Source organism: Pseudonaja textilis, chromosome 7, assembly GCF_049901715.1.
Source record: "Pseudonaja textilis isolate UNSWEBS1 chromosome 7, rPseTex1.2, whole genome shotgun sequence".
Taxonomy (NCBI): domain Eukaryota; kingdom Metazoa; phylum Chordata; class Lepidosauria; order Squamata; family Elapidae; genus Pseudonaja; species Pseudonaja textilis.
In genome coordinates, this window is record NC_141996.1 from 19,114,800 (window position 1) to 19,131,342 (window position 16,543).

At 38.4% G+C, this 16,543-nt stretch overlaps 1 protein-coding gene across 2 annotated transcripts in view; it reads right to left on the minus strand.

The window, feature by feature from the left end:
• CRYL1 (crystallin lambda 1) overlaps positions 1-16,543 on the minus strand; it is a 39,553-nt gene that overhangs the window by 7,496 nt on the left and 15,514 nt on the right. For both annotated transcript variants that reach the window (XM_026708779.2, XM_026708780.2), the window contains exons 4-6: positions 14,036-14,197; positions 13,331-13,525; positions 6,509-6,614 (exon numbers count right to left, since the gene is read on the minus strand). In XM_026708779.2, coding sequence (XP_026564564.1) covers positions 6,509-6,614; positions 13,331-13,525; positions 14,036-14,197 — 463 coding nt within the window. The remainder of the gene's footprint in view (positions 1-6,508; positions 6,615-13,330; positions 13,526-14,035; positions 14,198-16,543) is intronic.

The window sequence follows — 16,543 nt, forward strand, 5'->3', positions numbered from 1 at the left end:
TATCCTACGCACTATGCCACTGCAGATGATGCTGTCTTTTATCTGACCATTTTGTAGGCAGCATCTTTGGGCCCAGTCATCCAAAGTCATTCCCACATACTATTAAAAACAGGAACTTAAGCTGCAGGTAATTGATTGATGGAGTGAATACTTAGCCAACAGTTCAGTCCTAAGTAGCATTAAGAGAAAAAACATTTGGGAGATTGCAAACAGGAGAGCAAACAGGAAGAGGGGATTAGGTGAACAGAAGAAAGAATTTACTAATCTCCCACTTTCAGAGACAAAACATCAAGATAAATTCAGAGTTTGGATGAAGAATCCAGAGTTCAAGGTTCTGGAAATATAAGCATCTTAGGTTCTTTTATGTATACCAAGGTTAGTAGACTCCAAAACTCCAAGGGAGCCAACACAACTCCTGGCCTCTTGGCAACACACCATCAGTACTCAAAGACTAGTACTCATAGTTTAGTATACCACTTCTCCCTTGTCTTTTTCTTCAACTACAACTTCTTATTCCTCCACTACATCTCTTTGTGAACCTATTTCTGCAAAACAGTAACTCTTATATTTGTGTTAGGCTGTTTTAGTTTCCCAAATGAACACAAACCACCTTCCTTCTCAAACCCACACCAAACACAACTGCTCCTCTGCTCAACTTTTATACTGACACATTTCTGGGCTGACTACTGAGAGATCTTAAAGGGTCACAGCTGGCCATTTTGCAGACAGCAAATATTCACCTTCTACTGCAAACAATTCTTAAATAGAATAGACAGTCACCAAGAATAACTACATGAAAATAGAAAGCCAGCAGGAGAAGGGAGTTAATTTTCTGGTTTATTACATATACATACGCTTGGCTTGTCCCCCAACTGGTATGGTCTCTGCTGGTTGGCAATATTTCCTGGAGAGCAGGTCCATTCCCCTGAAATCAGAATGGCTGAACTGGGGACACAGGCCACCAGAGAGATAGCTGGATGAGACCCTTCAAGATATAACTTTTTCCTACTTCCAAGGTGATGAATTTCTTATTTTTAAAGGAGAAGGAGGAAGACATTGAGAATGAAAGAGGAAGCCAGTCTGTGGATGATAAAATCTTCTTATTGAAAACATACCTCCAGGAAATTTTGGGGGGAGATTTTTATTGTAATTTGACCTTTGCAAACAAAATATAAACATCTTGTGGATCACATGGTGACATGTTTGCCTGCTCCAAAGGCTGTAGACATAATGAGCCATACAAATCAGCTGCTAGACCATGGTGTAAGCCAAAGCAGTTTAGATTTGTTAGGTGACTGGGAATGTTGAGGGACAAGCCAAGTCTAGGAAATGGGTTCCACTTGGAACCCAGCTGCTATGGAGTAAAACCAAAGCTGACTCTTGGGGGAGAGCCAAAACAAAGGTTGTGTAGCATCCACTTCAAAAACATTGAGCTGCAGTATTTCAGGAAATAAAAGGACCAACATTGGAACACAGTTAATGAAATGTTAGAAAAGATTCATATCAATATTTTAAAAAAGGACCTCCCATTTTTCAGCTACTTCCAGGAAGTCTGAATTATTTCAAATGTTACTTGTGACTAATGTACGTATGCATATTTGTTATTTAATTTATAACAATATTTAATCATGATATTTGTGTAAGTGGCTGGCTATAAAATCAAGACTCTACAGATGCCAAAAAGCAAACTGCATGAATATAAGAAAATTCCTACTCCTAATGTCAAGAAATATGCCCAGAAGTCTGCAATCTTTGGCATATTTATTTATTAAAACTTATGGAAGTGTAAAGAGTTCACTCTGAGTAAACATGAATAGATTACAAACATCTATTGTTCATATATTAAGCCAATTGATATACTATTTCAAAATATCTCTAAGAGAGTGGTCAGAAAAGCATTTGATTTTCAATTGTAATTGTGCCTCTTTTTATATTCTGCAATTTTTGCAGAAACAAAATGGAAAAAAGAGAATCCCCAAGCTTTTCTAAAGCATTAACAGCAGAGCTAATAAAAATATTAGTTGCTTCCACTTATACACGCAATGATGTTTAATGAGAATTCCCCAACATACTTTAGCCATTATGTGATGACCGGGGCGAGGCATGGAAGAAGCCGGAGAACAATTCTAACTCCCCTTTATTGCTCCAACTTTCCCCAGGTGAGCCTTGTGAAGAGGGGTGGGGTGCTCTCCTCCCAAGTTGTTGGTGGCCTGCACTGCCCCTGCCTCCTCTCCACGCTCAGGGATCAGGAAGGAGCGGGCCTTGATTGTCACCGGGGTTCCATCACCCCTCTGCTCCACTGCCTTCCCTCTCTTCTCCCCTCCCTCAATCGTTCTGCACCTGTTCTTCTTTCCTGGCAATCCTTTTCTGGCTGGAAGCTGCCTCATCCTGCTCCTCCAGAGCCAACAAGGCCACACACTCTTCTTCCATCAGCTCCAACTCCGGCTCATCCTCCGCTGCAGACTCTGGCTCCAACGGGGTGATGGCACATTATGAGCTTCAGAGCATTTTTAAATGGCTATAGTTAAGTAACAGCTGAGAAGCCTTTTAAAGCTGTTACTTGTTTACATTATAAAGATCACAATTGTAATCTGTTTTTTTTTAAACCAAGTAGAAAAAAGTACTTTTGCTAAAAAAATAAAATAAAACCCTAGGTTATGCATTTTTAATGACATGTATTTCCTGTTCGCATGAACTGTACTGAGATTTAAAAAAGCAAATTCAGGTGAAGCTATTTAAGATTTTGGTTGTTAAAAGCCAAACAGCCTGAAAAGATTGGATCCACGCACAGGAGGTCCATTGTTTCCTGATGATACTGTAATAGGGTATCTGAGAAAATTGTTTTAGTAGCACTGCACTGCTGGGGTTTTTTTTTGTTTTTGTTTTTTACTAAAAGTGTTTTAGTGCCACTCTGCCAAAATGTTAAAATGTCCATATCCAGGACACAAAATCAGTACTCACCACTATTCGTATTAATTCAGTTGGGTGTCCTTAAACTACCTTTTCCTATGAAAAACATTGTGAGTTTCCTTTGTCCTTGTTCTGTTTCTTTTTGTTCTCATGTTTCTTTTCTCTTTCTGTTTACAATGACTTGCTGTTGGCATTTGCTCTTTATCCCAAAGCTTCTGGCATACAGTATTCCACTGATGGATACAGAGATGAAATGAAAGCTGAAACTCTGCTCCTGTACCTGTTTACTTCGAGGTAAGTCTCACAGGTATCCTTGGGATTTATTCCCATCTAAAGCAGGATCCTCATCAATTGCTCACATTGTGAGTTCTCAATCTCAGCAATTTTCCAATGTATGGACTTCAACTCCCAGAATCCCCCCAACCAGCATGCATCTTAAAGTTTCTGAAACTGAGAAGCATTGACTAATATCGTCTTCTATGGCTATTTAAACATCCTTGAGCAGACAGAACTCACCAATGGCTGAGAGGCACTAGACAATTCTTTACAGCTCTAATAAGGACATGGCGCATAACTATCTATCTATCTACACACACACACACAAACACAGAATGATCACTTTTAAGCAATGTTCTTGGATGGAGTATGGGTGTGCGCACATTCTAATACTTAATTTTTTTATTAGATTAAATTCAAGTAAACATTCTGTACAAAAATAGATTGGGGAAGCTTTAGGTCAGGCGTGTCAAACTCACGGGCTGCGGGCCAGATGCGTCACACCTATGTGGGGGGGCACCCCCACCCCCAGTTTAGCAAAGGAGAAAAAAGTTGTAATACATCATGTGACGACAATGTGATGCCGCAGGTTTGACACCCCTGCTCTAGGTGAAGAGACCTGAGGCTTTTGAATAGAGCTACAGTATTATTTGTTTGCAAATGGTTAGGCAAACATGTAACAATGCCTCTTCTAGGCATCCATGTCTGCATAAATCCAAGCATGTGGTTTTCAACAGTATGTTTTATTTAGTTTATAATTCTCATAATCCCAAGCAACATGTTCCAAAGTGGAACACTGTAGGAGCTGTGGCAGAAACTTCTGGAAGATACCAAACCACCCACCTCTGTTTTAATTACATTATTAATTAGAAATATTACATTATTTCTTCCAAAATAATGATGCAACTTAGAAAATACATTTTTTGCTGGTTGAGGATGGAACAAGTTAAGAGGCTTGAGAAAGCTTCAGTGATCCAGTAGACTCAAATGATTTCTTGTTAAATCAATTTAGAAAACTCTATCTGCATGTGGAAATGATATGGAATAGATTTCACAAACTTTCAAAATCCACAAAACCAGAAACAGCTCAAATTTAAATAGGAACAATGGGTTTGCCTGTTAGAAAAGGGGAGTGAGATAGCAAAGTTTCCTTCTAGGCCCTAAAAACCAGTTGGAAGTTTATTGTTTTTATTTGTTTAATTTATATTTGATCTTTCTGTATACAAGGGACACTTCAGTTTTACAAATAATAAATACCGTGTTTCTCATAAAACAAGGCTGGGTCTTATATTTTTTTGAGCCCTGAAAAAACAGCTAAGCCGTCTTTTCGGGGGTGACTTAATTCCCCCCCTTGCATCCTCGTCTAGAGTGCCCTGCGGGTAGCCTCACCACCAGCCGCTCCTAATGGGTGATCATGGTGGAGCGCAGAGAGCTCCCTACTCCCGCCAAACACCTTTGCTGCAGACCCAAGACCTTCGGCACCCACCGTGGTTGCTTTCCCTTCTGCCCATGCCACCGCCACATTTGGAGCTGCCACTTCCATGCTTGGAGCGCCACCGCCGTTTGGAGCGCCGCCGCCGTTTGGAGCACTGCTGCCACGTTTGGAGCTGCCGTTTCCGTGTTTGGAGCTGCTGCCTCATTTGGAGTGCTGCTGCCGTTTGGAGTGTGTTTGGAGCGGCAGCAGCGCTCCAAATGGCGGTGGTGCTCCAAACACGGAAGCGGCAGCTCCAAACGCAGCGGTGGTGCTCCAAATGGCGGCTGTGCTCCAAACGCGGAAGCGGCAGCTCCAAATGCAGCGGCAGTACTCCAAACGCGGTGGCAGCTCCAAATGCTGAAGCAGCAGCTCCAAATAGCGGCGGTGCTCCAAACGGCAGCAGTGCTCCAAACGTGGAAGTAGCAGCTCCAAACACGGTGGCGGCATGGGCAGAAGGGAAATCAACAGAGGTGGGTGCTGAAGGTCTCGGGTCTGCAGCAAAGGTGCTTGGCAGGAGTAGGGAGCTCTCCGCGTTCCGCCATGATCGCCCATTAGGGACAGCTGGTGGCGAGGCATGGCTGCCCGCGGGGCGCTCCTAACGGCAAGTCTGCATTTCGCCCCATTTAGCATGTTTTAAAATAGCCCTAAATTTGGGGAGAGGGGCTTAATTAATTTCATTTTATGCCTAGAAAACATGCTGGGTCTTCCTATTGGGCGGGGCGTATAGCTGGAGAAACACAGTAATAAACTTCGTAGTGAGATGTGCGACAAACAAATTTAATAAATAAATAATAAAACCTATTGAACTAAAATGTAACTAAAGCACAATCACTAAGTTTAAGTCATGGAAAAATGTTTTAAATTAACAACCTTAAAAAGATGGTGGTTCTTTGAACTGGAAAGGCAGGCATTTCCAAACCACATGATAGTGAGCAATTGCCATCATTTTTAGCTAATGCAAAAGTTATAGTCATGCCAGGAGAATAATAGTATGTTTAAACATGGTGTAACAGATACATTTTTTCAAGAAATAGCTCCAACCAACATGACGAGTGAGCCTAAAATGTCTGTTGCAAAGTGAACTTTGCCCCATTTTACAACCTTTCTGTTAAGTGAATCACTGTAGTTTTCAACTTAATAATACAGCTGTTAAGAGAATCTGGCTTCCACACTAATTTTGCTCATCAGAAAGTCGCAAAAGGGGATCCCACGATCCCAGGACACTGCAACTGTCATAAATATGAACCAGTTGCCAAGCATCCAAATTTTGATCACCTGACAATGGGGATGCTGCAATGGTTGTAAGTGTGAAAAACAGCCATGAGTTGCTTTTTCAATGCCACTGTAACTTCGAACGGTCACTAAATGAACTGTTGAAAGTCAAGGACTACATGTATGTATGTATGTGTATATATCAGGGTGGCAAACTCATGGCCGGTGGGCTGGATGTATCACACACTGACTACACCCATATCCAGTTTAGCGAAGGGGAAAAAGTCGCGATACGTCACATGACGATGTGACGACGTGAGTTTGACATCGTGTGGTATATATGTATCTGTGTGTGTATATACACATATATATATAGAGAGAGAAAGAGAATATTCTTGATGTAATCATGACTTTGGGGAGTGGACAAAATGATTGCACATATCTGTTCATGGAAATGCTATGGTTTATGCACTTGCATCAGGTGTCACAATGCCAGTTAATAATCCCAACATTTGCACATTACCGCACATGTGTCACTGTTTTGATGTCATCATGATAGTAACAGAAATTGTTGATCAAGACCTACTGTATTGAGTTCAGAAATGTCTGCATTTATATATCGCAACAGTTACAAACCTTCGGCGTTTAAGTGCATTGTTTCCAGAGGTCCCATAAAAGCATAACGCATTCCCAAGCCATCAGACATCACAAGGTCTAAATCATCTGGTGATATTACTCCATCCTGCATAGAAAAAATATTAATTATGAATGTTAAAGAATGGGAGAATTCAAATTTACTCTATAATTTCCCTTATGGCACAGGTGGTATTCAACAGGTTTTGATCAGTTCTGGAGAACCGGTAGCAGAAATTTTGAGTAGTTTGGAGAACCGGTGGTAACCTTCTCCCTGAAGTGGGGAGGGAATGGAGATTTTGCAGTATCCTTCCCCTGCCATACCCACCAAACTATGCCACAACCACAGAACCGGTAGTAATTTTGTTTGAATCCCACCTCTGCTATGGATAGGAAATACTGGAAAACAAAAGGGTAAAATTAATTGTAGAACAAAAATTGTTGATGAGTCTATCAATCTGCATGGTGCTTTACAGAGTAATATGGTCTCTCAGATTATTGCTGATGGCTGGGAAGGATGGTGCAAAGATGTCAATTTTTATTTTTAAAAAAACTACATTAAAAAAATACAATTCAGAACTGCAGGGATTTTGTTGCTATTTTAGACGTAGCGAGCTTATCTGAAGGCATAGAGTGCCTTACTTGTTTAGCTGCCAATGGGAAAACCATACAAAATTATACCTCTGATTTTGAGTGATTTGTGCCTGGCGAGTGGAGGGATCAATGGCATAATCTAAAAGGATGATTAGATGACCTGAGTTCAATTTGAAGGAGAGTTTATTTTTGGCAGGACAGTGAGTGCTTCTCTCAAAATGACTTAATAACCATAAATTATGCAGCCTTCCTGAACATGGTATAAAATTGGTTTCTAAATTATAGAAGTCCTGGACATAATTAGAAACACAGCCCCTTTGTATTACAGGTAGTCCTCAACTTACATCAGTTTGCTTAGTGACTGTTTGAAGTTAAAATGGCACTAAAAAAAGTGACTTATGGCCATTTTTCACGCTTAAAACCGTTGCAGCATCTCCATGGTCATGTGATCAAAATTTGGATGCTTGGCAAACTGACTCATATTTATGACAGTTGCAGTGTCCCAGGGTCAGTGGGGAAGCAGATTTCACTTAACAGCCGTGTTATTAACTGCAATGGTTCACTTAATAGGTGTGGCAAGAAAGGAACATAAAATGAGGCAAAACTCAAGTGACAACTTTAGCAACACAAAATTTGGGCTCAATTGTGGTCATAAGTCGAGAACTACCTGGATTCATATTCAATGGTGTTGTGAGATCTTGCTTTTATGGTCCGAAGGACAAAAGCAATCTTGCATTCAAGAGCCATGATGGCGCAGTGGTCAGAGTGCAGTACTGCAGGCTATTTCTGCTGATTGCTAGCTGCCTGCAATTTGGCAGTTCGAATCTCACCAGGCTCAAGGTTGATTCAGCCTTCCATCCTTCTGAGGTGGGTAAAATGAGGACCCAAATTATTGGGGGCAATATGCTGACTCTGTAAATTGCTTAGAGAGGGGCTATAAAGCACTGTAAAGCAGTATATAAGTCTAAGTGTTATTGCTCTTTGTAGTCATGAATGTGAGGCTATGATGCAAAAAGGGGGGCTTGCACCATAATGCTACAATATTGTCTGCCTGCCACTAGCCCTTGGAAAAATGATGCAATATCATTGATATTTTGCAGCTTGACTTTTCATCATATAAAATACCAGTTTCCACTGCAGTAAGACTTTATTAACCTTTTCAACTGGGGTGTGGGGTGTGTTATGTGCATTATGCAGAGATGGAAATGGACAAACATGATAATTACAGAACATGCAACTGCCATATACGTTATTACACATTGGTTGGAAAGCAATCAGCATGGCCTAAACATGCCCAGCTCCTTAGGTTTATTAAGAGGCAACTCCCAGTTTCCAACGTAGCATGACATGAGGTGCTGTTTGAGGCTCAGTTAACATCCAGGGGATACATTTCCTAGCAAACCAACACACCCAAAAAGCAAGATAGGACAAGTCTCCCTATTCAGATTCATCTGCCTGTTTCTTGAAAGCTCTTCCCAACAAGATACTTTTAAATGTATTGTTTTTACAATAATTTCAGTTTAGAATTTATGTTCTTGGCAAGAAAATCAAATATTTTTATGTCTTCTGAACGAAGACCAGATTATACAGGGAGATAGCATTAAACAGAAAAAGTACGATGAAAAACAATCAAAAGGAAGAACATCATATATACATCAATACAAGCAGTAATGGAAGACTTGTAGTCTACATTTTTCATAGTGCTAAACATTATAGGAACTTGATCACAGATTCATTCCAGAAACAATGGCATAAATAACCCATCATACATATTTTTGTGAAAATCTTTTCATTATAATAGGATTTAAGTAGCAAAATATATGATCACATGTAGTCCTTAGTAATATAGGAGCCGTGGTGGCGCAGTGGTTAGAATGCAGTATTGCAGGCTAACTCTGCCGATTGCCAGCAGTTTGATCCTGACCGAGTCCAGGTTGACTCAGCCTTCCATCTTTCTGAGGTTGGTAAAATGAGGACCCAGATTGTTGGGGGCAATGTGCTGACATTTGAAAACCATTCAGAGTGCTGTAAAGCACCATGAAGCAGTATGTAAGTATAGGTGCTATATTGCTATAGTGCTATATTCTTTCTTCTGGCAGTGTTCTGAACAACACATTTTTTACAATTGGAAAAACCCAGATCATATAGTGCATTAGTTGAATACCTCTATTGTGTCTTTGCAATAGCAACAGATTCATTGCTGAATTTCCAGCACTAGTCAGCATGGCCTGTGGTGGAGTTACAGTTCAGAAATAATTAGAGAACCACAGTCATATCTAATATGAATCAGAGAGTTAAGTGATAAACTTACAGATCCAGCCTGATTGCTTCAAAACACCCAGAGGAAATGCATAACCTATATACACCCTTTCCCCATTATTTAAACTGTTTATACAGTTGCTTTTTCAAAAGTTGAAATTACACGGCTAATACATAAACTATAAACATTACTTCTTCATTTACTTACAGTTGGCTGCAATCACCTATGATGCAAAATTTTAAACCATAGTTTCTTATGCAAGGCATACTGGTATGACTTATGCAGTATTATGCTATAATGAATGGAATAATAATGGCTTATTTCTTGAATTCATAAACTAGTCTATGACCACCCCCACCACCCCCAAAACCCTAGGTCATTAGCCAGAGTAAGAAGATGGATCATTCTGGTGAACCATAATTAAAACCAGGATTAAATCCATTGCTTGCCTTTCAACTCCTGAAAAATCTGTGGAATTAACACGTAACATACCTCATCCATACCTACAAAAGTTTATTTCCATAAAATACCAAAGAAATTATTCCAACATTCTAATAATAATAAAAATGAGTCTCTAAGTGCCTTATATCTTCCTTTATTTCCCATTGGTCAAGAACAAAACAACAACAAGAGAATAGTTTATAATAAACATTTAAGACAGACTCCATTTAAGACAGTTAAGAAATTGACACAAATTAGAAGATTTCCATGCTAATAATTTATAGCATCATCTTGATATAAAATCTGTGTGTTTTTTATCCACATTTCAGGAGCTATTGGTCATGCTTAATAATTTTGAGGCCCAGAGGACACAGGAGTAACTTTGTGGACCCAAACTAAGAACAGAAACACACACACACTCTATAAACTGCAGTTTATTTCTAATAGTGTTTTCTCATGAATTGTATGTAATGATAATTGCAGGAAATATAAGTATGTTGGGAACAGATGTGAAACAGTATTACAATTGGCACATATTCTTCAGGTAAACATGTTCTTACAAGCTATTAGCACTGCCTCTTAAGAAATTTTCAACGTTCTGGGTTTATACTTTTAAAAGACTAAATCCAACCGAAATTTTACAATTCACAGATTTCAAAATTGTTGTGAATATTATGATTCCTTCCATCATTCTTAACAATTGGTAAAGAAGAAAGGTATGCATGTGTAACCATTTTCTTTAATGAAATTTAATTCTGCAAAGTGAATCAAATTCAAAACTGATGTCTAGAAATGCTATATAGAATGTTGCTATGGCTTTATACTGTATCACTATAAAGAAAAGAACCTTATTATATCTCCTTTGGAAAAGCCCACATCCCAAAATGATTTTGGACTAATAGCATAAAGACTTCATAGAGTCCTGAATTAAAGGTATGCCATATGCTGGCTCACACTTACTTTATGAGACCAGTGGCTGCTCCCCTTTGTTAAAAGAAACTCAAAACTCTCCCACAAGTTTAGCAACTTTAGAGAGTTAAGATTTGAAAAAGTTCCAAAATCAAGGAACAGGTCTTCTGGTAAGAAAGAACCTATTGGGGTTCACTCATGAGCAATCATGAACAGTTTATTATCTCAATCTGGTTAAAGTATTCAGTTCTGAATGGCCATGCTTTAAATGGTTCTTCAACAATTTCTGACCTTAATTTGATTGCAAATTTAACTGATAAGGCTAAAATTCTGCTTTCTGTTTTCTACTCTTCTGAGTAGAGTATTTGATGTTCTACAGTCCTAATCTTATTAGCATTTGAAAGTCATTTGAAAGTCATTTTACTTGAAAACAGGCTAAGCCCAGAATGGAAAGTTATCAATATAATTAAACCAATCCTTTAAGACATGACACTTACTAAAACAATCTCTTCAAAACGGCAATGTGGGAAAACAAGGCAAGAAATTGGAACATACATATAGCATATGTAGAAACAGGTAACTAAATAGAGTACTCAAGCAACATGGAATAAAATTAGCTCTTGCACAAGTATTTGAAAATGCCCTTTGAAATTAACATAAAAGAAGAAACGTCAATTCAGTAACAATTTAACAGATTAAGAATTTTGGATTTTTTTCTAATGTTTTCATTTTCATGTTTAAAACGTATTTGTTTCTTTCCATGTTTTAGCTTTAGCATGTTAACTACAGAATCGAACTTCTCATCATTATGTCAACGGAAGATGAATATGAAAAAAAATCTTAAAGCTGTTATATTATGAAATGAATATTACTTTGCTTTTGATAGTCATGTTATCTACTTCAATTTTATTATACTTAATGCAGAATTATATTGTGTTTATTAAAGAATTTTTGTTTAATGAGTAATGTATTTATTTTTGCCACCGGTTCTCTCTTGATCAATTCTTCCCTCTACTCCACAAACTTAATTATACAGGAAAAATAATATTAGACCCAACGTTCACAGCATATGGTCCTCCCTTATCCAGCAATCAGCCTGATCTCACACTCACTAGCCTGTTCCAGATTAGCAAAGAATAACTATGTATTTCCCTCAGCTGTGGGTCTGCAATCTCCAACATTTCTACCTGACAAAGCTCAAAGGCAACATATAGAAAACAATTAAGATATACAGTGCAATCCTATCTGTCTGTTTATTAATCAATCAATCTTATTGATAAGCCATTAGATCAATGAAACTCCTATTGGATGTCTTACTGAGTTCCTTAAGACTTACTTCTGACTGCAATGTTATACTTAGCTTGTAGTACCGTGTTTCTCACATAATAAGGCCGGGCCTTATTTTTTTTTGAGCCCCGAAAAAATGGCTAGGCTGTCTTTTGGGGGGGTGACTTAATTCCCCCCTCTTTCATCCTCATCTAGAGCGCCCCACGGGCAGACTCGCCACCAGCCGCTCCTAACGGGTGATCATGGAGAAGCACAGAGAGCTCCCTACTCCCACCAAACACCTTTGCTGCAGACCCAAAACCTTTGGCACCTGCCGCTGTTGTTTTCCCTTCTGCCCATTCCGCCGCCGTTTGGAGTGCTGTTGGAGCTGCCGCTGCCGTTTGGGGTGCCATTGGAGCTGCCACCACCGTTTGGAGTGCCGTTGGAACTGCCGCCGCCATTTGGAGCTGTTACCGCCATTTGGAGTACCACCACGTTTGGAGCTGCCGCTTCCGTGTTTGGAGCTGCCGCCATGTTTGGAGTGGCAGCGGTGCTCCAAATGGCGGCGGTACTCCAAACAGTGGCAGTGCTTCAGATGCGGAAGCGGCAGCTCCAAACGTGGCAGCGGCTCCAAACGGCAGCGGCAGCTCCAAACACGGAAGCGGCAGCTCCAAAAGTGACTTCCGTGTTTGGAGCCGCCACCGCCATTTGGAGCTGCAGCCGCCATTTGGAGTGCCGCTGCCACGTTTGGAGCTGCCGCTTCCGTGTTTGGAGCTGCTGCCATGTTTGGAGTGGCGGCGGTGCTCCAAATGGCGGTGGTGCTCCAAACAGCATCAGTGCTCCAAACGCGGAAGCGGCAGCTCCAAACGTGGCGGCGGCACTCCAAACAGCGGCGGCAGCTCCAACGGCACTCCAAATGGCAAGTCCCCCCACCCTTCCCCCCATTTTGCATGTTTTAAACTAGACCTAAATTTGGGGGGAGGGGCTTAATTTGATTTTATGCCTAGAAAACATGCTGGGTCTTCCTATTGGTGGAGGCCGTATTGTTGGTGAAACACGGTAAGTCCCATATATATTTTAAGTAATTATGTATAAGAATATACTATAGGACTAGGTCTGCATATCATACTAAGCCATGATGTGGTTTTATTTAATAGTGATTTGGTATAAACTATAGACTCAGTCAATCTTTGTAAACTATTATTTATGGTTTAGTGCTTTACATACAATGCTAATTGTGGCTTATTCAACAAATCCAGTTAAACAAACCAAAACTTAGTGCAATATGTATGCCAAATTTTAAGTCATAAATTGTAGACTGAAGAAGTCAGAAGCAGAATAAAAATCATACATACCCCAACGAGTCTCCATGTTTCACTAATAAGAGCATACTGAAGTCGATTCAGAACAAATCCATCTATCTCTCTTGTTAATTTAATTGGTGATTGTCCTATATTCTTCATCAAATCATAGGTTTTCTCCATGGTAGAGGGATCTGTTTCTGGATGAGGAACTAATTCAACAAGCGGCACATAATATGGTGGATTTACCTTGACATCACCATTTAAAGAGAGAGAGAAAGCATATTAATAGATCTATTATTTGACCAGGCAACCCTACAGTAATTTTAAAGCCAAAGGAGCAACATGATCTGATTCTCATCAGAATCAAGCTGCCAAAGCCTAGTATCTTAAGAAGAATATAAAGGACAATGAAGCAAACTATAGAGTAGATCTCCATGATGCATTCTGACAATTATTGTAACAAACTTTAACCAAATGTTGTTAAACATTCCTCATTACAATGGTGCTGCTCTATATATTTATTATAAATCAATTGTGTGCCATTCTTTGATCCAGGGCAGTTTGTAAAACTATGGTCACCAAGGATTTAATGTGAGCCCTCATTTTTTTTGTAAGTTTGCATTTCAGAATGATACCCTCTTGAAAATTTCACATACCACATGCAAAAATTTTGTGAAAGTCATATCAATCTCTTTCCTTTGACTTCCCATTTAGGCTTGAAAAAAACATATCTCCAAAATACCTTGAGATACTTACAGGATGTGCAACTATACATTGCTTCACATGCTTCAATCCAGTGAATAATTTTGTAGGCAAAAGAGTCGAAGTTGAACTAGCTAGGATAGTATCATTATTGACTATTAGATCTAATTGAGAAAAAATCTTCTTTTTCAGTTCTACATTCTCCGGTATACATTCCTAGAATACAAAATAGGTATATTAAAATATATAATGGGAGCCTTTCACAAATATTTCAATACAATTAGATGCTTTTGGAACACAAGCTATGCAGTGCTTAGAAATGTTTACAAGTTTGGCCTCTAATTTATTTCACTAGTATTGTTGTCAAATTGCAATACATCCTGTTACTATTGAAACAAAAACCTTTGCTTTTCTCCTAATTGCTGGATCATTGTGGCAAAAGGGAAGATTGCTTTCAAATACTTCTATAACAAAGTCACAGGGTTGGAAGGCTGTGAGGATACTTGTACACACAAATAAATGAGTGGCATTGAGTAGTGTCTTTATGAAATTCTCCACCTGAAACCCAAAGCCATTTCTCCCCCCAGATCTGGCGATAATCACCCAGGGGAAGCTGGATACTTCAGTAACTCAAGCCTGCAAAAATTATGCAAAGTCACTGAACAAGAGCATTTGCAAAGAATTTCTCTGATGGAGAGACAATTGTATTCAATTTGCTGGACTGAATGGAATAAAAGTAATTGTCCTCAGGGATGGATTTATGTTCTTTTGTGAGGCTGACTCCTTGAAGAACTAAATTAAGTTCTAATCTGCTGTTAATCATGGGTTGCATAATGCATGAAAAGCTACAAAACTGTAGAACCTATTCACAAATGGAAAAGGCAGTTTTAACAGCTAGATCTTTACAAGGATAAGCCTGAGTGCTTTTTAAAGGACTCTAATATAGGTTTGCCCATTTCTTTAGTGACAAGGATTACATTTCTCATTTGTACAGAAACCCTTCATTTCAGAGCTCTAACTGACCTCTAAAATGTCAGTAAGGACCCTGTAATGCACCTTTCGATTTTAACAGAATCTCTAAAACTTTCCTTGCGACATCCCTAATTAGGACATTTGATTCCTTTGTAACAATGGCAACTTGCTGTTGAAATGATTGCCTTTCACTTCTGTATTAAAACTCTATATATAGCCACTTTACTATGAAAAAGTATGAAATTTAAAACAAATCATATACCAAAGCTGTAAGTATACCATGACTCTAAACACCACAATGAAAGCTACATGGCTCTGAGTTATTTTTCATACATGCCCCCACCCAGATGAGTCTAACCTAAATGGATTTGTTTGGGTCTTCACAAATATGTTTTGTGATGTACCTATTAAAGTAATTTTACCGGTTGTAGTTTTTAGATATATACTAGATCTCATATGAGTAGTTGTTCAAAATGTCTTAGTAAAGGAAAAGGTTTTAACCAATTTTAACCAAAGGCTAAAATTTAGTTTAGTTACACTTAATTCAATTCCAAACTGGGTCAAAAACAATGCAAACCATAAGAGAATAGAAAACTATAGATTGTTGATTGGAAACATGTTTCTTCTTAATATATTCTGTGTAAGAGTTGTCACAACTTGATATCAACTAAGTATTTCAAATAAAAGCACAATCTATATGGTATATATCCACATAATTAAAAATAATAATTAAATATTATGTGAAATGATTACATCAATACAACAAGCTCTTTTAACAGAAAGTATGGAAGAGATTTACATCTGATAAGCTTGCTGAGAATTCTTTTATAGCATTCCCTTTAAGTCCATTTCAGCCATTAACCAAGAACTGAATGTAAAAGTAATCTACAGATAAAACAATTGCTTACAATGAATTAATCAGGATTTCTAAACTAGGGAATAAATCACTTATCTCAGTTGAATATTTTGGAGGATATTGGAGAAATATGTAATATACTCTAGTAGAAATAATTAAGATTTAAAAAATTGCATTGTCCCCCAGACAATAAACATGAAACATGGTTACACTTGAGATTTAATCTTTGTTGTTAGTGGTGATGGTCATAATTTTTGTAAAACTACAGAAAAATTAAAGTTTAGTGGCAAAAATTTGGCCGGAGTGACGTACTAGAAACTATATTCCTATAACTGTTTGAGGCTAGGATAAGAAATAAATTTGTTTAAGATTAAATGTTATTTTTACCATATTGTTATATACTTTTCCTCTCCATAAATATAACATCTGCTAAATAAAAATTACAGTTCCAATGGATAACAGTTTTTAGACAACTAGAATGCATTTGGAAAAAGTATTTTCAAATTTTTCGGGAGTCACGAGTTTGAAGAACCCTGATTTATAAAGAAAATATATTGACCAAATGTAATGAAGCCAACAGCACCTGTTGAATAATCAATATTTCCTTAAAAATAACAAAGACATATGTGTTATCTTATAAAAGCTACTAGGTATTACTGTGCTGAAGTACACTGCTTTTTGGCATGTGACATTACCTTTCATCCATCTGAAGTCATAAAGAAATTTTATCTTAT